Source organism: Dermacentor silvarum, chromosome 1 (genome assembly GCF_013339745.2).
Source record: "Dermacentor silvarum isolate Dsil-2018 chromosome 1, BIME_Dsil_1.4, whole genome shotgun sequence".
Taxonomy (NCBI): domain Eukaryota; kingdom Metazoa; phylum Arthropoda; class Arachnida; order Ixodida; family Ixodidae; genus Dermacentor; species Dermacentor silvarum.
In genome coordinates this window covers 241406027-241431013 of record NC_051154.1, presented here as the reverse complement: position 1 = coordinate 241431013, position 24987 = coordinate 241406027, and the positions used below count along the sequence as shown (strand labels likewise).

General features: G+C 49.8%; 1 protein-coding gene across 5 annotated transcripts in view; it reads right to left on the bottom strand.

Annotated features, from left to right (window-relative positions):
- LOC119436999 (paired box protein Pax-5) overlaps nt 1–22886 on the bottom strand; it is a 202856-nt gene extending 179970 nt beyond the window's left edge. For all 5 annotated transcript variants that reach the window (XM_037704049.2, XM_037704052.2, XM_037704051.2 and 2 more), the window contains exon 1: nt 22402–22886. In XM_037704049.2, the coding sequence (XP_037559977.1) occupies nt 22402–22421 (20 nt within the window). In that variant the 5' untranslated portion in view covers nt 22422–22886. The remainder of the gene's footprint in view (nt 1–22401) is intronic.
- Nucleotides 22887–24987: the final 2101 nt, after the last annotated feature.

Here is a 24987-nt window from a genome sequence, read left to right as displayed (position 1 = left end):
CCGGTGGAAGCAACATGAACAGTTGGAAACGATTCGAAAGCGTCTAGCCTTCCCTTTCCTTTCAAATATTTAACTACTGCACTCCTGTATGCATGCTTCTTTGGCATCAAGAGAATGCCATCGGTTCATGCCATTTCGTGAAGCTAATGCTAGTAAGCTAATACCATAATGTCGTAAGCTAATGCCATAATGTCTTGCTATACCTACTGACTGGTGTCCGTTCTTTCCAAGCGCTCTCGCGTATGCACGAACTGTTCTGCAAATCGATCTCGGAATTATACTTGCACTTAGAACAGCACGTTTAAAACGGGACAGAAGCGATGAGAACTCGTGCGTATACGGACACACACACACACACACACAGACACACACACACACACACACACACACACACACACACACACACACACACACACACACATATATATATATATATATATATATATATATATATATATATATATAAACGGGCACGCTTCAGTCAAATTCTAAGCGCGTTGTTGCATGCAAGTCTAAGTATGAACTTTGAACTCTCCTAATCCACACCCTCCTAAGTTATACAGGCATAAGGCCACGCAGCGTATACACAGCCATTAGAATTCATGCTAACGCCGTCAATATGCCGCCCACGATAAACGACGGACCACAGATTGAGGTATTAAATTGCGTGTGGTCTATATAGCGGTCAGGCACTGGTTGCCGATATGCTCGGTTGCCTAAGCGCCTGCCACGCACCATGCTGCCGCATTAAAAGTACTTATGATCGAATATGCATGCTGTAGAGAGAGAGAGAGAGAGAGAGAGAGAGAGAGAGAAAGCTACTAAAGGAAAGGCCGGGAGGTAGATTAACCAGACGAACGTCTGGTGTGCTACCCTGAACTGGTGGAAAGGGAAATAGGAAATGAAAAGATGAAAGGAGGAAGACAGTGAGCACTGAGTGCACGTGGGAGGATGGGGAGGAGCACTATATAAGCGACATCGCCAACCGCTGCACTTGAAGTTCTGTACTAGTGCTCGCGAATCACTTTTTGTGCTATAGTGACGGGTGTGGCCATGGTCTGAGTATCTTTGACTCAGAGAACGGTCTCGAGTCCAGCCGGTTTAAAGTTGTCCGGAGAGAGAGGCGTTGGCCATCGTATAGCGAGGAGAGACAGATACGCAATAGGCGCTCGATGGTTTCCTCGCACCTACATGCAGGAGCCGCACGTCGGGCTGTCGGCCATGGCGTTTACGATCATGCATGGTCCTCATAGTATACGAGTGTCGCAGTCATGGTGTGTGAGCTATAAAGGCATCTTTCACGTAACGGCAACGTGGGAGGTCGCGGGCTCCATTGCTCCATACGAGGCTTGAAGACATGACCCGGCGGCGCGGTCCACTTAAACGAAAAGACGAACACGTAGTCGGACAGTTCGCCAATTGCTTCCGCCCGTAATTAAAACCGCGGCGCCATTTCTCAGCCAGTTCGCCTTTTCTTTTTTTGATGGTAAAGCCGTCTATATTATCGAAGGCGAGGCTCATTGTTCGAAAGTTAACGTTACGCTCTTGTTTCGGTCGCCGGCTGCGCCGAAGCGAATTCGGCCACGCGGAAACTGCTTTTCCGGCGTTCGATTGATTCCTGGCCGAGAGAATTGTGCGCTTATGTAGGTTACCGCGACGCGACAGTTTTATGCGCGCGCCGTAATGCTGCATCGCGCGTTAATAGCACCCTCGGTGGTCGCCAAGGCTGACCGAGCGCCGCCCGTGGCAAAGCGCCCTGCGCGTGTAAGCTTCACGCGTCTGTATATACGCGGCGGGCAACGCGTGTATGTGGGCCGCGTATACCCCGGCTCCCATGCGAGCTGCCGCGCGATGAGCAGCGGCTCGGACGCCGCTGAGCGGCACATACGCGAGGCGCGGCCTCTGCGGGTCACTTCGCCGGGGCGTCCGCGGCACGCGGGGCTCGTCAAGGAAAACGCGCGGTGCGCCCGGCCCACCATTTCGGAGTCATCCTGACATTAAGAGGGCGACGGGCTGAAATTGCTAACAATCTTACGGGCGCCTCATTTCTACACAAGGCGGCGCGGCTTGCGCTGTTGCTGCTGAATAACCGTTCTTTTCGCGCTCCGAGAAAAAAAAAAAAAAAAAAAAATATGGAGCGTGGTACCACGCGTCTCCTCGCGCCGTCTTTTTTGGCAGAACGAATAAAAGGAAATGAAAAGAAGGTTGCCGGGTATAAATACAACGAAGTGATTTCGCGCATTTTTGCTCTCGCTATTTTGATTTAGTTCATTCGAAACTCCTCGGACTAAGTTCGAGAAAAGTATATGTGTGCGCCTCGAGTGGGCACGCCCTCTAGTATATTCCTCACCCGCATGTGTGGCCTCGCATCGGGACGGGAAGGAGGTGGCGGCTAACGAACGACGCTTGCAGGGAGACGCATGCACTGCTCAGTTCGTTGCTCCCTGCGCTATGCGTAAATAAAAACACCACGCCTTGGCGGAGGCTGACGTTTCAATTTGGCGCTTGCAGGGAATCCGCTCCGCAAGGATCTCGTCATTGGAATGCTTATAAATGCCGGTTCGGTAGAAACTGCAAAGATAAAATAAAAGTGAAGCAGGATTGACGCGCGCCGACCGGTCGTCTCACTTGACGATTTAGGCCCTAAGAAGCTATAGCTGCGCGTGTATACACGTATACGTATATATCATTACCACGGATTTGGGAAAATGGAAGAATACAGGATTTATTTTCCTGCGAAAGCACTAAACTGGTTTCGCTGTGTCCGTCCGTCCCTTCCGTCACGCGTTGCCGTTATTCTGTCGTTGTTTGTCAGGCTCTTCATCCACACCTTCGCCTTCGTCATACGGCGAAATAAACAAAAAGATCACCTACCATCGGCACAGGGGATCGAACTCATGTCTTAGCGGGGATGCGTTACTAAGAGGCCGACGTGAAAATCACTGCTCTGTCGCGCAGGTTTCTTTCTTTTCTTTTTTTTTTTTTTGTCATGGCATTTATTACAGTGCGCTAAGTTACACGAACGAATAGCATCACCTGATAAGCTATACTGACACTCGTAATGAGTGACGCTATCAAGCAATGACGCAATCACCACTCACTCACTCTACCATTTCACTACATATATATATCACACACTCATGGGACACCATAAAACACGCTGATCACATTTTCAGGGAGTTGTTCAAAAGTATACACATTTCAAGGATGTCAAGGATATAAGCACCTCACCGAGATGGGATATATATATAGTATACCAGTCTCGTCTAAAGTCACAGTCATCGTAAGCATCTTTTGTGGAAAAGCAGCATGCATGGCCTTAACGCAGAACCGACCATTTCATCAAGATCAAGAACGCACGCAGACTGTGAAAGTGGCGGCGTCTGTGCACTTATTTGGGAGGCTACAGTAGGCAATATACTGTATAGAGGACGAAAACGAAGATTTGCGCATGGCAAGGAAGTTGCTCTTGAGAAGATGCCAGCGTTGGGGTGAATCAGCGTTGGGGTGTCGCAGTGAATGAGTTCAGAGCCGGAAGAAACGATGAAGCTGGATGATAGTTTGCGGGCCTTCGTATTTCCACAGAATGTTATGATGTGTCAATAGCTTGGCGATACAAGTGCAACTGCGTAGGAGGGAGTTACCCGAACGATGCTTTGCGAAAATGGAGCAGTGTGCTTATATACGACCCAGCTGTGCGTGGTATTATACAGTTGAGGAACGAACAGTAAGTATGTATGCAGTGCTGGAAAACACGATGCACATAATCAACCTGCATATGGCGTGGCCGTTATACACATATACGGCGCCTGTATAGTGAATGACGCGAGCGGACAGCATTGTAAAACAATAATAATAATAATAAAGCAGAAGAAGCAAACAGAAAAATGTTTTATCGCCGAGAGCCACGCGTGTGTTCTGTATACGCTCCGAGTTGCGGTGCTCTTCGTGGCGTTCGGCGGGTTTTTGACTCGGCAGTGACTTTGTCTTCGGCCGTCATTTCTCATAATAAGCGAGCTCGCGCTTTCTTCTTTGTTCAACAATGACACACCGTTGCGTGGCTGTTCGCTTCGTGTTCTTTGCGGAGACGTGCGCACGCGCTAGAGAAGAGAACGAGCAAGGGAAGGGGGGGGGGGGGGGGGGGTGTAGGAGGGGCCGACCCGGGGACAAACAAACGAGGACCGCCGCGTGTATGCGCGTGCGCGGGCGCGTGCGCGGCAATTTGAAGGCATTGTCTCCACGGAAATGAAGGCAACGGGCTGTTGTAGGTGGGGAGTTCCTTACACAAGTCGTTGCCGCGCGTGCACATGCACGTCAACGCCGCCTCTCGTGCAAGCGCACGCTTCGTGAGATGTCGTATATATATGAATATTCAAAGGCGTGCGCAGACCTTTGTCACAGCGCGCGGCTTCGAGGGAAGGCACAGTGGTGTGCAAGTGTTGTACCGTGGCGCAGACAGCATGCAGTCAAGGGTGCCAGTGGTACGAATGGATCAATTCGGACAAAGAAACGGACCTACACTCGACAAGGAAACGACGTTTTCGTCTACAGGTTCCCCGTGCCCTCTTGAAACGCTTGGCGGAAATCGAAATTGGCGTACGGGACGGGTCCTTGAAGTAAATGGGCAGCCAGCATCTTTAGCTACAAACAATTTATTTTCTAACCGAATTACTGTAAAAATGCGCATATAGGCAAGAACGATAGGATTGCGTGCTGCACGGCGCCCCTGTAAATTAACGCGGCGCAGAGAGCTGGGACGGTGTGTAACGAGGCTAGCTGTAAGTTAAAATGGTCCTTTCACAATGATGTCCGTGCAACGGAGCAACTTTCATTCCAGCCAAGTGACCACGACGGAAGGGGCTGCAGCCCGGTGAACCTTGCCCTCCGTGACGCGCACGATTGCGCCGAAGCACCCCAATCCTGTACAAGCATTTCAGGTAAAGAGCCCCGGTAGAGGGGTCATGCCAGGAGCCACTACAAGACGGCATAAAATACGTGGTGGCATTCGTAAGTGCCGCAAGCTCAGTGTACCATCTTTTACAAGTGCTCGCCTTCAGCTGAAAAACAAGAAAAAAAAAAAAAAAAAAGGCTTACGCGCAGCAGCGCGGTTCAGAGGGGCGGCGGCACTCATTGAGCCCGCGATCTATGAACGACGTCCGATACGGTGCAATACCGGTGGCCGCCTCGATCTATTAAAGAACGGTAGCTGGGCTAGCCGACATGCCTTGCGTGCATGCGTCCCTCTTCCCGGCCGGACTGATTATGTATCCTGTGTCTATAGAAGTTCGGGAGGGAGGTTGGCATAAACATCTTTCTGACCGCGGTTGTGTGTATAGCGTGCATGCACGAGCTCCCCGCCAAGAAGCGCACTGACGCTTCAGCGAGCGCCAGAGAGGGGGACGGGGGGGATTCTCTCGCGGGTGGCGGGGCCCACGGGAGCTCATTAACGGCTCCCTCCCCACGCGCTGATACAAGGGGGCGATATGGGCCGCCGATCAGACCACAACGCCGCACGTGGCACGAGCTGGTCGCTGATATACTCCTCCGGCCGCCGCCAGAGCCGCCACCGCGCCGCGGTGCTGTTGCTGCATGCTATAGTCCGCCGCGGCGATCGACGAGTGTTCAGAGGAGTGGCCCCAATAAACCAGTTTTCTTTCTTTCTTGCCTACTGTTTTTCGTTTTCTTTTTTCATCTCCTATTCTCTGTTCCTTCTATCTTGCTTTTTTTTTTCTTCTTCTTCCCCCCATCGCGCGAGCGTGGCCTGGTCGGAAGTGAAATCCCCGAGACGCCAATAATTGCGCCGTCTCCTTTGCGACTCTCTGCCGGACCACCCTGAAGACGTGTTATTGTTGTTCGGGTGCTGCAGCCGCGCCGTGCTGCGCGTAGAGCTGTTCTCGCAGAGATCTTTCCCCGAGCCGCCTTTCTTTTTTTTTTTTTTTTTTTCTTCTCTTGCCCGGCGCGCGGTTCCCGCCTGCTCAGATGATGAATCAGTGCGGCCGGCATGCGCCTGTTGGGTACAGGACTGCCGCGAGGTCTGGTATACAGTGTATAGCGCACTATACTGCGCGTGCTACGATACCGGTATCGAGCTGTCTCAGGTTTTTAACTGAGTAGAAATCTCAAATAGTGAACAAACCTTCTGATTCAGTACGCCTTACTGCGAGTATACGCTACCGAAAACGACGACTGTGCGCGGCCAATCGTCATCTCTGCGTTTGTTTCGCTGAGCGTGTCACATGTGATCGGATCAGCCACCACTGCCGCAGCATCTCCGCATTTCTTTGCCCAAGACTGGCTCCTTTTACGCGGCGCAATTACGCCCGAGGCCATGGGTTGCCCAGTGTGCGGCGGGAACCCAGTGGAAGTACATACGAAGTAGGTTGAATTAAGAGGGCGGTGGTCTGCACAACTGCTCGGGACAGTTCCCGCTCCTGGAAACGAGTTGAGATTACCCGCAGTAATAACGCCGCTACAGGAGCAAAAAAGAAACCATGCCTTCTGCGCAAGTAGGCATTTGCCCTGAAAACAAAACAAGAAAGACAGAAAGAAAGATCTTCCTGCGAGCTTTGCCTAGATATTTTTCTTCGTGCAGGCAAAGAGACAAACATGTTTCGAATTCAGCGCTACCTAGTGTGTACGTCTAAATCCACCGCGTCATTAACTCAAAGTACAAGATATATGAAGTCTTATTTAAGTCGCCTCGCGAGTGCATGGCAAAGTATACCAAGCAGCAGGCTGCTCATAAAAATCGTCCGCGGTAAGTCGATATGCACTTCACCTTACGTAGTAATATGCTGCACACAGTCCTCTCATGCACAGCAACGCTGCTATACCACCTCCGTGTTCTGGTCGCATTGGAACGGGGCTTCGGCATGCGTCTGTGGTGAACTGCTTTAGCTTTAGGGCCAGTGCTTTACCGCTGACTCACGTTCGTTTTCTCGTTTTGTTTTACAAACCAAATTTTATTTTTCACCTTCTTGAACGTCCGTATGTGCACATGCGGGACGATTGTGGAATGCGCGTTAAAGAAAAGTTATGGGTATGAAAAAGGCGAAACTATATATGCTGCTCAACGCTTGGATAACCTCCGTAATACCCTGCCTAAGTAAGCTTTTCTTATTCTTGCTAAAAATAAATGAGGTAAGCCGGAATGTTCGAGCAGAAACCAGCAAGCAAACGAACAAACGACAGAAACATAAAGACATCGGCACGGTTTAGTTAAACGTGTATACTATGCCTGCAGCTGTGGCGTGTAGTGCGCCGAAGTGTCCCTGTGTGAGGATGTCCTTTTCCTCCGTATACACCTCCCTCCCAGTCGAAAGCACCGCTATATACCCGAAAACGGGTGGCGTAGGACATTCACCTTTGACGCTCGGCAATTACGTTGTCCTTCACCCACAAACAGCTGACCTCTGACGACCAGGTCCTCTCTCTGGGACCCGAACGGGACTAAATGCGATAGGACCCCCCTCCCACCCTCGGAGTGAACGGAGAAGTGCCTGCAGCTGCCATTAATGCACGCGATGGCCTCTGCATTTGGGCGCGCACGCATGCAGGTTGCCACCGCGGTTGCCGCATGTCCGATGGCACGGATCGCGTGTCGCCCACAGACCCTCTCCATGCGCATTCGATGAGGGGCGACCGTTGTCTTAACGCCCGCCCTGCATGTGCCGGGGCGAGCCGTGGACCGGCCACCGATAGAGCGTTTTCGCGCGAGGCAGGTCAGCTCAACGATGCATGCGTGTGTGTGTACATGCATTCGTGAAGCAGCCAAGAGGGCCCAACGCGGGGCATGTGGTACAAAACAGATTCGTAAAAAATAAAGAGACACGCAGCTAGGGAAGTGAGAAGCACCTGCGATGTGGAGGGATGAAGTGGGGGGGCTCTTCCTCAACGGCTCCCTCCGCTGCTGTCATCATCTGGCAGAGGAGAGAGACCGGCTGTTGCCGCGTACGTGTGCACACGAGAGGACCGTTGCCGTCGGCGCACGCGCGTTTGCGTTTGTTCGCGCAAGACGTACGACCCCTTAGACGTGGCACTTGCGGCGTTGTTGCAGGCTCCTTTTTTCGCGCCCGCTGCTCTCCCTCCTGCTCACCTCCTGACGCCTTTCGCCGCGTCACGTGACTGGAACACGAATCGGCCGCGCCATAAATGATGGCGCATCGTTATCGGGCAAGCCGGCCTTGCCGATACGGCCCGTTAATCTTGTTAGAGCCGCGCGCCGGACTCCAGCGCGCCGCTATACGCGTACTACGTCGATCGGCCCGCGCGAGGGCGATTCTTTGGGGAAGACCCCTTGCGCCGAGGGACTGGACGGCGCCGCATACGCGGCCCAACGCGGTTTGCGTGGCACGCGGTGTTTTTCTGGGCAATTATTGCGGATTAAATTATCGACTCGCTACTGTTACGAACGTGCGCGTGTAAATTAATGGGCTTTTCGCCGGGGACGAGAGAACGCGAGCTGCTCCGCACCGCGTTTCGCCCGACTAGTGTGCGTGCGTGTGTGTCTATGCAGGCGAGGGCATCACCGATACAGTCGATGGCCCCGCGGTTGTGGTACGGTCACGCGCGTCCATCTACTCGCGGCGAGGCGCGGAAAGCGTCTGGGCACGTAGACAAAACGCGCTATCATCACGAATGGTGCGAAGTGCGCCGGCAAAGTAGCCTGGTCGGGGTGCATGCGGTAGAAGAACCAGACGGAAGGCACTGGTCTGGACGTATGCAGGGCTCTCTCTCTTCAGAGGCTGATCTGGGACGTTAAACCCGGAGATAAGTTATTGCCCGAGAAGAAAGATGCACGCAAAAAAAAAAAAAAAAAGCGTCTTGGTGAAAATTGCGCTTTGACCACCGTTGCAATGTATCGAAGATTACGGTTAGACTACTTCGGCTACATTCTTTCTGTGTTTATTTCTCTTATTTGTTGACTCATATTTGCATTCTTTAATTGATCCATGTGTTCCTCTGAATTTTCTCGTGCTCCCAAGTTTCAAAATAATACATGGTTGGCGAATTGGAAGTAAGGAAGCAGTTTACGTACATGGTCATGACTCAAAGGTCCATAGAATAGGATTGAGGTCCTGGAAACGGAAAATTTTCTAGCTGAAAATATCTGATCTGTGGAAGGTCCTTGCACTGCATAATATATATGCAGAGCTCTTTGTTGACACTCGGCACTTCGCAGTATAGGGCTCTGCATGGTCAGCTGGTACACGTTGCTATTGCTTTCTGTACGCCGCGGAGTTGAAGAGAAATTATTTTCGAACGGTTATGATCTATTCGGGAGAGTTACACATATCGCACCAAGTCCAAGCTAAGAGAACGTCCAAAGCAGGCTGTTCGTCCTCAGAAGATGATGTCGTCTGTCTGGTATATACACGTGAAACATGGAGGGCGTGTTCGCCTGGAAAACACCCTGCAGGAGCCAAATTAACAACAAACACTGCGCTCTCTGTGCACGCGTTTACTGTGAGAAGCGTCACTCTAGGTCGGAAGAAAATGAACTCAAATGCTCGAAATACTGTCATGTATTCATTCATCCCGACAACGACCTTAACATGCAAACGCAACTCAACAGACCATTGTAAACTTCAAATGCTCGTCCCTACTATATACCGTTCCGATCACCCCAAACGTTGGCCCTGTTACCTTTTTACATTTTCGGCACCGCGGTGAATGTGAGAGTCACGAGGGACATAAGTGTGATTTTGATGCTGATGATGATGACCCGTGAATGCACTTTACTACTTGGCTTTCAGTAATCTCAGAACATTTGCTGATTACTTTCTTATTAAAGGCAATAAGATCAGCTTTGTGTGATTTTTCCCGCCAATACTCCACACACTTCAGATTGGCGCCAATCAACAAGCGAATCAACAAGCGCCAATCCGAAGCCCGTATTTCGCACCGTTCCCGTGGCGGGTCAACGGCTGCAGTACAGGTGTCTTTTTTATTTATTGAGTTTGTGTGAGACTTGATCTATGGATACTCTTAAGGTTATAGACCTGCCAAAACCTTAACGTCAGCACTCAATAGGAACCTAACCTAACCTAAAATACGTGGGAACGGGGAAATCGTTCTTCTCGTCATTCACTGCTGCGAACTTGATGAGGTTTGTTGCATTCAAAGAAAAAGTTAAAATCTATAGTGACTGTAGCATGAGAGTTTTCTTACTTAGGCCATCAATATTTTACGAATAATGGTAAATATTCCACATCGAAAAAAAAAGAAAGAAAGAAAGAGCAACTCAAGTACCAAGTTTTCAACTCTGTAACTCAGTAATAAATAAATATATCACAATTCCGTAAATTGCACCTATTAATACGCATAAAGCGGTCAAAATTGGTGCGTATAATATGCCGTTCTGCAATGTACCACTAATTTGTAAGTGGGACTTTTGGCGGAACGCTCATATACACCATAACAATTTCATATAAACGGCATAAAAGCATGTATCAACCTTCTCCTCGTCAGATGTTTCTAACAGATGCAGTTTACAGAACCACGACATCTGTTTTCGGTGCTGAATTATGGATTTGTAAACTCACGTGTTTCAATTTTGTGAAACTTAAACATTTTCAGCAATCTTTGTGAAAAGTACGAGGCCATAAGTCGAAATAAAACTTTCTGCAGTTGCTAGAGTATAACTTTCTCTCTCTAAAGATACAAATTTCATCCAAGTCGGTGCAGCATTTGTCTCATGAAAGCATTTCTGCGTTTTACATGCATTTGAATAAGGAAATCGAAGCGCTAGCTTCGAGCTAAAGCTTTCTCTTAAAAAGAACTCAGTGGTCCTATGCGATAAAGGTATTGCTCCCTTTGGCTGAAAGGAGCATCGCGAAATGCCGATAATGTCTCTGAGCGTCTGTATAGGTATACGCGACCTCTCGGCATTATACGGTATACAACGGAAATACGTAGACGCCAGGCTGAAGCTCCTTATTTTCCAACGCATGCATGCACACCAGAAACTGGTGAATGCATTGCCTTCCGGGATCGGATATATATACAAGCCATTTCGTACATAATCAGTGTGACCGACACCAAGTTTTCACGAACCGTTCGTGCACCATTCCTGAAGGCTTACATATCTCGCACGAAAGAACGCTTCGAAAAACAGGCGCTAGCGAATCGGGACAATAAACGAAATGAATCGAGTGTGGGTGGAAAAGACAGAATAAAGGGTTACATATTTGTAAAACGTGAAGGCGAAAGCCAGACTGCATCGGAGCGCATGACAGAACTCACTGAAATTGCCGCACCTATATACTTGTAGTGGGCCAGTGCCGTCAGCACCTTCGCAGAGGGAGAAGCAGAATGGCAACGCTGGTTTCGGAGCCAGCTGTGGAAGACGACGACGAACGCGCGGGCAGTGGCACGAGCGTGTCTCTGTGACCACTTGACGTATACGTGTGCACTCAGGCACGCACTATATAGGCGCACCTTTAGTAAGAAGCCACAAGTGTGGAGCATGCCCTTACTGGGCGGTATACGTTAATACGGTGTATTTCTGTATGAATTGAATAAAGACAATAAAGAAAGAAAAGAAAAAGCAGCCGTGGCTTCAGGGAAGCGTGCTCGTCTTGCACCGCGAAGGTTCGGGTTCGATTCCCACCCAAGCACCGAAGCGTACAAAATTTTTCTTTTCAAGGCCACTAATTTACTTCGCTTGCACGAGCCTCCCTGAGAAATGTGACGTCAATTCGAGCATTTTCTGACGTGCTCTTTGCGGCGTCGGCCATTTTTCGCCACGGCGCAGTTTCGCCAAGGTCACCGTCAAGGGCACCGCCAACATATAGACAACCTAAGGCTTTCGCCTTAAAAAGAAATATGCAGATCCAACGCATACATCTTGGAATCCATGTGAAGTGAAGCTTTCGGGTAGCGGTTAGGCCAAATGCTATAAATTTGCCCATTTCATTTCAGCGGCTGTGACGCAAGGAAAACTACATGCGCGCGTGCATGTGGATCTCGCGCACCCGTGCTATACGCAACGTGACGCACGCGGTGATAATCTCAAAGAGCTAGTCGGGGTTGGCACCGTATACGTATACTTGCGATCGTGTCCTAATGCATGGGGCTATACTGTGGTTGGGGGACTGAGCTTCGATTCCACCAATCGGGCTCATAGGCCTGATTGATTTTTTTGGTTGTTCTAAGTGCGAGCTATTCGGCAAGACAGCAGCTACACACAGTAGCCATGGTCAGGAAAGTCCGGAAGGTTTCGCAAGGAACGCTTCGCTTTAACACAAGCACTGCCCCTGAATGAAAAGCTTTGGCAATCTGGCTCTTCAGTTACTGAATAAATCACGTTTGCGCTACCAATACGTGCGGTATACTCACACATGCACTTAATTGTCTACTACGTGTTGTGTGTTTGTGCTGTGTGACGTATGTGTGTGTCTTCTCGCATACATACAGTGGTCATTACGTCTAAACCCAAGCATTCTCACGTGAAAAAGAAAATAGCCATATGGCCTCATCTCTACAGAAAAAAGAAATAAACCAAAATTAAAAAGAAAACAAGGTTATAAAATTCTGCTGACAGCACTGTAACTGTCTATAGCCTTGTTGAGGCTTACACCTGAACAGCGGCCAGAAAGGTGGTATGTGGATGGGAAGAAGGATGCAGAGAAAAATGCGACCTGGATATCGGAAGAAAACGAAACATAAAAAGAAGGAAAACCATCTACAAAAACTATGTATACATTACGCGACGGAGAAGTATAATGTTCACTGAAGAGGCTTCAGACGTTCTTCTTTGATGTTTCAGATTCGCAGCAGCGGTATATCCTATATGTAGTGCTGTCCTGTTGGCTATATATCTGTAAAATTTTGCCTGTGTTCCGGTGCGCTTCAAGATCTGTTCAACATGAACTTTAACTAACAATAGCCCGGCTCATCACCTTGTTGCATATAGTGTCCTAATTCGGTGCTCTTTCCCGGCAACGTTGGCGCTCTTTCCAGGCAACGCTATAGCAACGCTGGCCCACGTCGATGTTGTCGACTTTTACGCAGCTCAGGGTTGTGTTGCATGCCCGGCAGCTGGCACGTATACCTACGAACACTCCCATGACGGCTTTATATGTAGATGCTTTCCAATACAGCGTTGTTGACGCTCGAGTAATTGCCTCATCGACAGCCGCCGAACGCCGCACTGCATGACGCATGCATACTCATGGATGCACGTCATCACTTCAGGAGATGTGTAGGCTCATATCCGGCCAGCGTTGTGCACGGGAAAAGCGTCACAGCGGTGGCAGTGCGAGTGATATGTTACATGCGTTTAGCTGCATAATTAGCGCTCATCATTGTTAGTGCTGTTGTTGTGAGCAAAGTATAAATAAATGTCGTATCTCCCAGTGCAAGTCTTGCACGAACGAAAAGTTGTTTCCCAGATAGATTCTAAGATCTGTATGGCATCTGCGGGAAATATTTCGGCAAATATAGCTACGCGATTGCTTCTCCCAATCTTTGTATAAGTATAGCGTAAATTCAAATGCAGACCCTTTCTATACGTCCCATTTGAACGTTAAGCTCCGTTTCTAGTTTAAATTATCCCGAGTGTACATTGTTTTGCTTTTTCGTGGTGATCGTTTTTCACACGATTATCATTGTTATCGATTTGTCACTCGGCGCAAGACGCGCTGAAAATTCCTGTATCCGAAAATTCTCGGATGAATTGTCGCGGATTCTGTAGCGAAAGAGTCTTATCTAATCATATTGCGCGTGCGACGCGAATGCTGTTTTCCATACTTCGATGTAAGCATTATTCTGGGATGTACTGATATACATATGTATAATTAGCGGACGAGACTTGACCCGCGATATAATAGCGACGGTTGTATTCGCCGCTGCCGATCGTTGTTCTTTGAGTGTTGCTTGTTTTTTCTGGGCATCAGTTCTCCCAATAAAAGTTAGAGTCATGACTCACAGTATTTGCACTGACTGATTCTTCGCCGTCACTGCGGCGTGGCAAAATCGCGACGGCTGCAACATCATCCACGCCCTCCTCACCGGCTGGCTGTTAACGGCGAACACAATACAGGAGGCTTGAGGGCCGCAGGTGTCGTCAATCGCAGCTCGCCGTGCCATACATACTGATCCAGCAGGGCCCCAAACGCCAATGTCATGCGAATGTGGATTGATGAATGATTGCTGGGCTTTTACGTTGGCACCTCTTCTAAGGAGGTACTATACGTAGCAGGTGCTCCAGACTAATTTGGACCAGCTGGGATCATTTCACCTGCACCAAAATCGCAGTATACATGGGCGCGCCTTTGCATATACTACCACCGTCGCAATGCTGCCGCAGCAGCAAGCAGGGAATCGAACCCGCGACGTCGCGCGTAGCGGCGGAACGCCATTGCCGGTAAGCCACCGCGGAGAGCCCCTCTGCCTGGAGTCGCAGGGTGAGGAAGGCCGCGATCGTCGCCCTCTATATTGGAAACCAAAGCTGCGCAGCCCGTGCCGGCATACCGGCTGTTCGAGGAAACTGGCGCGCCGACGTGTGTGTATGCATGCACCGGGGCGGCGGGGCGACGCCAGCACGCAGCGGCGGCGAGACGCGGGCAGGCTCGTGCGTGCGTGCAGCAACGAGGAAGCTGCCTGGGTGTCCTCGTTTCGACACCCAATCATGCGCGTCGCCGACTGACGCCTCGTTTGCATATCTCACCCTGTTATCTTGGGCCGCCGTCTCCGGAGGGACCCCAGAGGCTCCGCGAAAAAGGCTGACGCGCGTGCCGAGGACCCTCGGCTTCGCGGGTCTCTCGCGGCCACGTCCTTCGATTCGGCGCGCGGTGTACGGGCGGGCCGCGCGCACAGCCGCACCTCAGCACGGGCTTAAAAGGGTACCTGCTTTATTTAACAAGCTCGAGGGGGCGCGAAAGGCGGGATTAGCACTGAGCGACGGTTTTCTATACTGGCGTTCGCACGGGCTTGCCACTCACGAGACGAAGCTGCAGCGCTAAGCAGGTTGTCGAAGGTGTCTTGACGCCTGCTGCAGTTCACATGGTGCACTTGTTTCTGCTTTCTTGTTCTTAATTGTGGCATTTACTGACGTTGTTATTTATGATAGCGTATCTGCAGAAGAAACTAGCTCAGTGTAACGGTTAATATATACGCAAAACGAATGTTTCAATATAAAGCGCTGGAAAAGGACTTACTTTATTTAAATCCGTGCCCTTCACATACAATAGACAGCTCAAGAAAAAAGAGAAGCGCGCGACAGATTTTATTGTCAGACCGCCAGGCACACATGCATGATCCAAACCGCGCGGTGTTCGCAACGCGCGGATGAAGGGAAACATTTTGCCTACAATAGCATGTGAAGGTTGCATTGGCTAGCGTATAAATAGGCCACAGCATGGCTCTCTCCAATTTTTTATCAAGAAGAGACATGCTCGATGGGCTCAGTAACTTCGTTCCTTGTCGCACTGAAAGCCCGCAGGTGCTTTAATTGTAATGTTGGTAAGTCAGTGGTCACCGACGAACGAGACAGTTAAGGCAATACATGTGTACAGCCTTGCAGCAATTGCTGTAACACTATATGTATACGCATCGATAATGTTATAGGGAGCCAGGAACGAATTAGAGGACATTGTACCGGCTAATTCTACGCATATACTCTTATACTATGTCTGTACATGAAGTACTATATTTTGCTTTCGGTATATATTGCTTGCGTGGCCATTCTCCTATTTGACAGGCTGACGAGCAACAACACTGCAACGTGTCTTTCCGAGCTTACTTCTAAGCTATTCAGAACGTAGTTCGTTAGCTGCTTGCCGGTCCGTGTGAACGGAGGCGGGCGCGGTGCAAGTTGCCAGACCTCTCTACCAATATACAGTTGCAATATGTGAAAATCACGCTCAGAACGCATTTCCCCTGTTCACGGCCTACTACACTTGCCATACACAATCGCTATGAATTCTTATTTTAATGAAGAGGCAATCGTTTCTCGCGCTTTTTCGAGGGCAGCAGAACCCAATACCACACGATGCATAACCCATTTCATTGGCAAACAATACCGAGTCAGTCGTCACAGGTTCCCCGCGCTGAATGACGGTATATCAAACCTGTCTGAGACAAGGCGACAAGTGTCGCTGTTTCGTTTTCCCATGCTATATCGAGTTGCCCCTGCAGGAATAGACGGGCTCCCTGAATGGCCCCCCGCATCTCCGAGTTTGATAAATGACACGTCCAAGCTACCTGTGGTTTATGGTTTGCACACCGAACTTCTTTCCAAGCTGTACATATTGTTTTGCTCTCTGCTTGCTTTTGCCCTCTAATAACGACGCCTAAAAGAAATATACTGCAGGTGCATGCTTTGTAATGTGCGAATAAGTTCTTGGCCGCAATGGGCATTTTTTTTTGCTTTATATAGTGTATTGCCAACGATGATCGATAATCAACGCCACAATTGTTTATTTGTGGCCTATATCCCCTATTGCGGACAGAGGGTGATATGTCAAGCCACTTTCGCACATGTATCAAGTGGATATATTGCGAACGTGCCTCTAACAAGTAATTCTCGTAAGTTTAATTTTCAGTAACCTGCATAGGTTACTGAAATATGCATAGGTGGTTTATGTCGACAGTATGCATCAATATGAGAATGTATTTTCCTTCGCGAAAACCAGGAGCGCTTGCATTCAACAGATAATATTGATAATGTGTTCTTGTTGCTATACAGCTTCAGTTTTCACCTTTCTTTTTTTATTCTGTAATACCCAAAACTTAGGTTGCGTCTAAGGAATGACACTTTTCTTTAAAACCTAATCTCATTTTAACCCTGTGGAGCATAACTTACAGCACGCACCAACTTTGCTCATTGGCCTATAAGCAAACCAATTGTGCTGATAAAATATTTTAATAGTATACATAAGCGAAAGACCGCGACGCCCATTTGGCTTACAGGATAACTGTATAGCAAGCTTCGTTGTCCATGTGGTCTTGATGGCATTCTGGCATGTCTGAGAGGTTCTGGCTTAATAAAGTGTAATTAACGATTGTTTGTGACTGACAACTCTTTGTATTGGAGTGCCAGAAGCCCAACGTTTACATGAGCTTTATTGCACTCGCTTTAATGTACACAGCGCACAGAGTAAAAAGTATGCCTCAAGATTATACAAGTATAGGTTCGCGGGAAAGACGGTTCTATTCATCTATCTGGAGAGCTATAGCTCTTGAAAAGACGCCAAGATTCGTGGATTAATCGATCATGGGCGTACAATGTCCGCTTCTCTCAACCCGGACGACGCCGATGAATAGATTTGATAACGCTGACTTTACGACTTGGATACTTTACAGCAAAGACGGCTCACTGGACCTCACACGACATGCCCTATTTGCCCTGGCACTGTTCCATTTCAGGCATCGTAAACGCCGGCACTGTAAAAAAATAAAATAAAATAAGAGTGGGGGGGGGGGGGAGATAGAGAGAGAGAAGGAGGCCCTCGACTGGATGTATCTTCATCGAGCGCGCTTGTCTTAGCCGAAATTTACACGCCACGCTTTTCACACTGCCGCCGTTTCGCTCGCCCGTGGACTCTCCTTGACTCGCGTGCTCCTCTATAATAGTATACAGTTTCTTACACTACAATCATCCTCGCATGCATGTATCTATAGAGTTCTCATTCTCGCCTTTCAACGTCGCATGTCTTTACGTAATAGATAATAAGCAAAGCAAGGGCGAAGGGGACCTCTGTCTCAACAATACCGAGAGTGAATCAATGTTTTTTTTTTTTTTATTATTGGTCGGTTCGCACCCTCTCCCCCGCGGCGGGGCCTCGGCACTCGCTCGTGCACGGGGAGAGCAGTCCGACGCCGTGGGCAGACGATTCCTCGGCGATGCTGCCGCATGGACGCGCGGGAGCCGACCGCGAGAGGAGACTTCAGCCTGCGCCGAAGAGGCGGGGGAACTCACGACGCGCGATTACACACTCTATCCGAGCACGGACAAGCGCCTTTTGGCCGACTATCATCTGACATGTAATGGTCACGCTTTTGGCTACCAGTTTAGCCCCGCTGTGCGCCGACAGGCATCCTCCGAAAAGGCGTGGCTTATCACATTACATCGCGCGCCCCGCGCACGACCAGCCCGAAGAGCTTGGCCCCCGTCTCTCGCTTTTCACCCTCGCCCCGCGCGTCTCATCCCCAACGGCTCCTGCGCGCCCTGCGAGGAAAGATGCGCCAGCCTTCGTGATCGCGTAGCGAGAGGGTTAGATAGTTTGCTGATTCTGACGCCCGATAAAAACCGCTGCTGCTCTTATTATGATTCGCCGCCTTGTTGTATCTTCGGCACCTTTGGGAATTCGCTGCTCCGGCAGGATCGCTCGCGCCCATTATCGGAAGCCTTTCATTTGTCCGCACTTGTTAAAGAGGCGACGAGGGGGGTTCCGGTACTGCGGGAGAGCGCGGCCGTGTGTGCGTGCGCCTCCTTTGTTGTGCGATTGCTCTCGTTTGCGTGTTTCTCGCGCGCGAACCCCTCGCGCGCCGTACAACAGGGCGCTGTTTCTTCTCTGCGTTCTTCCTTTTTCGGGCTCCGGTTTATAATGCGATAATTGGTCGCTTGGGTCTCGCGTCCCGAGAGGTGCTAAGCGTGCGCCTGGCGCTCTGGATGCCGCGTTGCGGAAGGCGCCAGGCCGATCGGTAGCGCGTGCTGGGCATGCTGGTTAGACGGACGCATTGTGCGACCTCTGTTGGGTACAATTTAGGTGGATACATATTTAGGTATACACGGACGTTCGACCTTTGTGGATTAGTGCTCATACTCGGTGCTCTCCGGATGACCAACGCCAAGAAACCTCAAGCATGTACGAGCATGTATGTATGCTTGCACACTGTATAGTGATTGCTAAGCAAGCGTTATTGCATCCACGAGGGAAGGAAAATAATACAAAATAGCAAAACGCAGCCAGGTGACGAAATCGCGCACGTGTGGTTCGTCGGTCATCGGAGCTGACGTCAAAACTGGTGCGTTCTTTCGCCTGCGATGGTGCATGGTTCTCGTACAACACCGAGGTTGATCACCCCCCCCCCCCCCCCCTCCCTATTCATCCTCACGTAATTCCGCAGGAGAAAAATAATGGGGGATGTGAGGGGTAGCGTTTTCGGGTAAAAGCAGAAGTTCACGAGCCGAGCGGCGATGAGTTGCCATGACTGACTAATAACCAACATGCTTCCTAAACGTTTTCCAGCGGAGTGAGCTTCCGATATGTCGCTGGAAAACATGCATGCTTTCGCAAACGACGTGCACAAGTTAAAGATGAAACGTCGCCTACAGGGTGCATGCAAGCTGTCCTTAATCTGTAAATAGGACACGTGAAAGAGGTAGGAGAGTTGTGCTCTTCCGTATTCTGTGAAAATGTTATTTGATTTAGAAAAAGAGGTCGGGCGATCGGTCTCTCGAACTCGGGATGTCACGGTATACGTCCCACACACTTATAGAGCGATACTCTCCCTTGGGCGCATATAGAGCCACACGAGTCCTGCATTGGAAACGTTATATATGACAAAGTTCGGCATATGCTGCGTCGATCTTATCCCAATTTGTTGTGACACGCTTCGCAAAAATACGGGCCTAAAAGAAGTCGGACCGAATTTACAAAAAGGTTTCTGTTCATAAGCGTTGTTTGTCGTTCATGGGATATATAGCCGCCTTTGGTAACGAAATGTCCAACGTAACACTTTACTGAAATCTGCTCTTACGGACAATTCTATAGCGTAAGAACGTTTCTGCGAATGCGGGCCCTGGCTCTCAGGACGAATAATCAATCAAAACTGCTGTCCAAGTAATGGCATCTGTGTTGGAGATAACCACCCATGCTGCCTGTGCCTCAGAATACGCAGAGCAAATCGTGGTTATGGGGAATCCATCAAGTCTCATTACGTTCGCCACTGCACCCAAGAGAGAGAAAGAAAAGAAAAAGACAACATAGCACTGCCATTAAGTGAAAAAGACCACCAGAATGCCTGTGCAAACAGGCCTATCAATGTTCGTGCATGCCTATAAAGCGGTAATATGAGAAGGGACAAGAGTGGCCGGTCGTGCATGTTTCATAATTGCGGGGGGGGGGGGGGGGGAAGGAACCGTTTCATTTCCAGCCACTTACACTCTGCGACATAACCTAGCATTTAAGAAGCTGTTATTGAGGCACATTTGATGCGAGTTAGGAAACACAAGCGTGAAACTGAAGGCGCCACAATGATGAATAGTCGCCAGGGCGTTTAGAAACCAGAGCCTGTTAGGTAAGTTAGAGGCTTATAAAACAACTTCCTGCGTAGCGGTGATCACTTGTGCCCCTACACATAAATCAGTCGCAAGAAATACGAAAAAAAAAAAATGACAAAGAGACACTGCATCTGTCTTGCCTGTCAGTAGGATTTCTACGGGGCAGGGCAATTTCGCTGTACATTAAAAGAAAGCTACAGTATAGTTTTTTTACAGGGCAGCCAGCCAGGGAAACGCGCTAAAGCAAAGTTTCCCATGGACGCTTCCACAGCGAGGGGATCTATAAACGGCACTCGCAGGGTCCGTTTATATAGTCGCACCGTCCGTATCGGGCTACACGCTCGTTTCGCGCGCTGTTATACGCGAAGTGAAATTTGCCACGTAAATCCAGGCTTGCCTGCTTAGCAGACTGAGGTCAGGTCTGCGGAGAGGCAACCCTCTCTGTTTACGTATTCCGCGCTCGTATATACTTGGCGGAGATGTCACGTCGTAAAGAGGAAGCTCACGGCATGCGGCACATAAAGAGGAGGGTCGACCATGCTGCAGGCGTCGGCCACCTCGGATACGCGTGTCCTTCCCCTGCGCTCACTGCGCGTCCCGCGACTCGCTGGGCCAAGCTCATACCCATTTCAGCGTCAAAATGTGACATGCCGCAGCAGTTTTGCGCAAACGGAAGGGGGGCCCGCATTGCTAGCTGCTGTTGCTGCGCGCTGAATGCGCGTCGCGTTCTGTAATGCATGCTGGGTGCGCGTACGCGGTTGTCGTCACGCGCTCTGGGTTACGCCAAACTCGGCTCGTCAGCGCAGTGTATCTCGGCGGAATGGGTCACTTGTCACCGGGAAACCGCGCAGCGCGTCTAACCGTCCGTCAGCTGACACTGATTCCCGCGTGTGTACATACTTTAGCTTGACTGCGCCTAGCTTGTGCATCTCGTTTTTTAGAGAAATGCTTTCAGTTGGAAAATTGCTGACCGTGTTTCGTGCAGTGAAAATGTCCTGACGAGGGAAAAGCGGTCCCGCGTTAGAAGAGCGATTGATTTTTCCTGTAGTCAGCTAAACGCAGGTATAGAACTATCTTGGCCGCGCGGAATAATACCAATTGAAGTAAAAGCAGGCTTGAAGGTGCATTTCTTCGCTTGGTACACATTTTATTTCGTTATTTCTTAATAGTTTTCTTTCAACTTGCACATACCTATAAGTGGTAATCGATTGCACCCGAGTTTGTGAGATTTGCGTGGATTATCGACACTACCATTAAATGGTCTACCCTGTTACATGCAGTGTTCGAAACGTGCTGGCGGGTCGAACTGTTAACAGCAACTACAACTTTCCCAAGTTGATACTGATGGCACGAGGAATTTCACTGTGTTTTATGAGGAAGCTGTTACGTAGTGATTCGATGAATTACACTATACGACAACAGCTGTAATAAAGTTGGACGTCAGTTCCTTGTCTTCAGTCGGGGAGCAAAGCGAAACTTTAGGCAAATGTACACCTTTGATACCCAACTTTATCTTTAAAACTATGAGTGAAGCAAGTTTACAGCAACTATGCTGCCCACCAACCTACATGCAAGCATTGGCGGTCTGTGTCCGCCACATTATATATATATAGACTCCCATTTCGTGTGGGGCGAGATTCCCGTTGGTACCTGTCACTGTATTAGATCAGTTACGGAAAATTTTCAAATAACAACTGTGACAGGCATATAGTATACGTAAGAGCTAATGACAGTTCTCACACAAACTAAGTATGAACCAAGTACCGAAACCATCTATTCCTTAAATGAACGAGTGAGCTTTGTGCTCATCTTCGTTATGTGTCATCCGCCAAAGCCTCTCTCTGTCAATGTTAACGTGCAGAATACACTAAACTACCCATCTAATGCTTGCTAACGTTTTATGAATGGGAAAAGCACGGCAGAAATTGTCCATATTACCCAGAAAAATTAAGACAGTACAAAGACACATTCCGTTATAATACTGCTCTCAATGTCACTGTCATTCCAGTGAGAATCAGTCAAAATCAGTAAAAATGCCGTAACTATGTGTTACTACATCTTTACTGTTTCCTCGACGAGCGCTCGCATTGGTCGCAGCGTAACGCTGCATCGAGGTTGTCATTGCGTACGCTCGACCGAGGTAACACCATCGTAGCGGCAAAGACACTCACCTCATCATGAGCCTCTCCATGAGGTTCACCAGCCGACACACAGTCCTGGCAGGCTACGAGGCACCGCAGCTGCTGCTCTCGACGCAGAAAAGAAAAACGATCACGATTCACAATGCGGCGGTAGCAATCACAGAAGTGCGGCGCTGGGCACGGGTCGCGAATCCCTTCGGTTCACCGGCGTCAATCCCACGTGCGATGAACTTGGCTCAGGCCCCTCGTGGGGGTCCCGCGCGAGGTACGGGCCGGAGCGCTGCCATCCCGAAAGGGTCGCCGGGGCCTTCTGTGACACCTGGCTGCTCCTGGTGGTGCGCTCCGAGGCAAGGGTTCCGAGGGAGGAGGAACCCTGGGAGGGTCCCCGCCACGCTTCGCCGCGCCCAGGGGTGGGGGCTCTCTGCCGCTGCTGCCGAGGGGCGAAGCCCGCTTGCTCTCGGTGCCCCTGCAAGGACCTGCAGCTGAGTCCGGCCGGCCGCCGCTCTTTCCTGCCGTCTTCTTCGGGTGCCTTCAAGTTTTTCCCCCCGCTTGGGCAGAGCACCGACGCTGGCCGAGGAAGGGGGGGGTGGGGGACGTCGTGGCGGACGGCCCGGGGCCAGCGCTTCTCGGATTTGCCGGCGAGGCAGCCGACGTCACCTCCGGTGCCGTTCCTGAATGGTCCGTCCCATACCGGGATGGGGGAGCCGCGCGGCTCCCCTGCGAGCCGAAGGGCGGTCCCACAGGGTTCCCCTCTCTCACAACGCCGCCCGAAGTGAGCGCTTGCGGCGGACCGCCCGCGCGACGCACGGCCGCTGCTTGCGCGGACAGTGCGCCGGCCGCTGCTGCGCTGGAGAGGCGAGGGACGGCCACCGATGCTGTCGTAATAGCCGCGTTTAAAGGGACATAGACGAGGCGTCGAAGAAAAAGCTGCCGACAAGCGCCACTTACAACTGAGGGGACCCGTTAACGCTTGCTTCACGAGAACTTATAGTTTCCGGTAACGCGGAACTTCGGTGCCACTGAGCACGAGTTGACATCTCGCTCGCAGGCCTGTATGGGCCAAACGGACTGCCGTGTCGCGTAGATGTGCGCGCTATTGGTGCTAGATCTCCGATGTTTTGTTTTGTTCTTATTTTCGTACGTCAGTTGACCCTGGACATCCATGTACGTTGGTGGCAGTCCTGTCTCAGCAGTTTTTCTTTGTGTTCTGACGCGGTCGAGTCGTGGCGACAATTTAGGTTGTTCCATTTCCCTGCTTATTACGTTCAGCTCTTGCGTTCATCATGTGGATCTAAACTTGTGTTTCGCGAGTGCTTGCATGTGCTGCATGTGCTGCTTACGTAACTGATCGATACTGAAAATGTGCCATTGTGTAATGTGAACACGCTATATAACGCGTGAACCCGCTATTAATATTACCTTCGTTTTATTTATGGAAATGTAATAACAGCTGCCGTATGGGCTTAGAACTTGGGTTCGCTTGTTTATCATTGTACATTTACTGAAATACTGTAGATTGTCTAATTTTTCTTGCTTTTCTTCCAAGGAGTAGTGATATCCGTATACTTTCAGCGCTTTACCTGCGGCCCATGTCCCTTTGTATCTGTAATCGCATTCAAGCATCCATCTGTGACAACTCGTCCGCAGCTATCCGTCAAGTACAAACAATCCGAGCTAAAATTACTTCTGTTACATGGTCAAAACAGGAGCTGGCCCGAGGCTGAACGGAATAGCTATATGGTATCGTATAACCGTGCACAGCGCTTCGAATATGTGGAGTGGATCAAGTCACGTCTTCGCTATCCATGGTCCCTTCATGCAGCGCCTGGAGCTGCTTCACATTATCTCACTACGTGGTCCCAAAAGCAATTACTCTGCTCTTGAGTACACAATATGACAGCGGTCTGGAAACTTGAAAAATGATGTACACGCAGTAATCCTTTTTAACCAGGGTCTAGTACATCCTTGAATGGCAGAATGAAACGGTGCGCTTTCTTAATTGCACCAGGTGGGTACTTTGTACCTTCGTGCTCCCGAGAGTGCTTCCTGTGCGGGCACAGCGTGCACCAGTGGGCCACCCTGTGCCCGCGCGAACTTGGCGCTCGGGACATCCAGTGTAGGTAAATTTTTATTCGTTCAGTCTGGTGAAATAGTTGGCAAGGAAACGAGGATTAATCGATGGGGGGTGGTGGTGGGGGTTTGTTGTTACGTGTTTCGCGAATTTTAGTTAGGAAGTATATGACCGTATATGTATACCTGCGTGGCCGTGCAGCGATGCAATGCCGCGGAAGCCATTGCACGCCGCTTCGTTTGTCTGAGTTCCTGAGTTACGGAAAAGAAGAGAGGAAAAAAGAAAAAAAAAGAGGTCCGGCTATATGCAAATGAATTTAAGAATATTTTACACGTACATTAGTTGAGTCAGAAATTCTCGCCTTTTCACATCCCCGACGCAAAATACACGTATGCACTGAAACACCATTTGATTGACGTCACATCAACGAAGTTTCAGCTGCGCGAAGAATTACAAAATCAGTCTAGTTACGTTCCACTCCAACGAACTGTCATGTTTTACAATATACGCGAAGTAGAGCAATGTTTAACTGACCCAAATATACT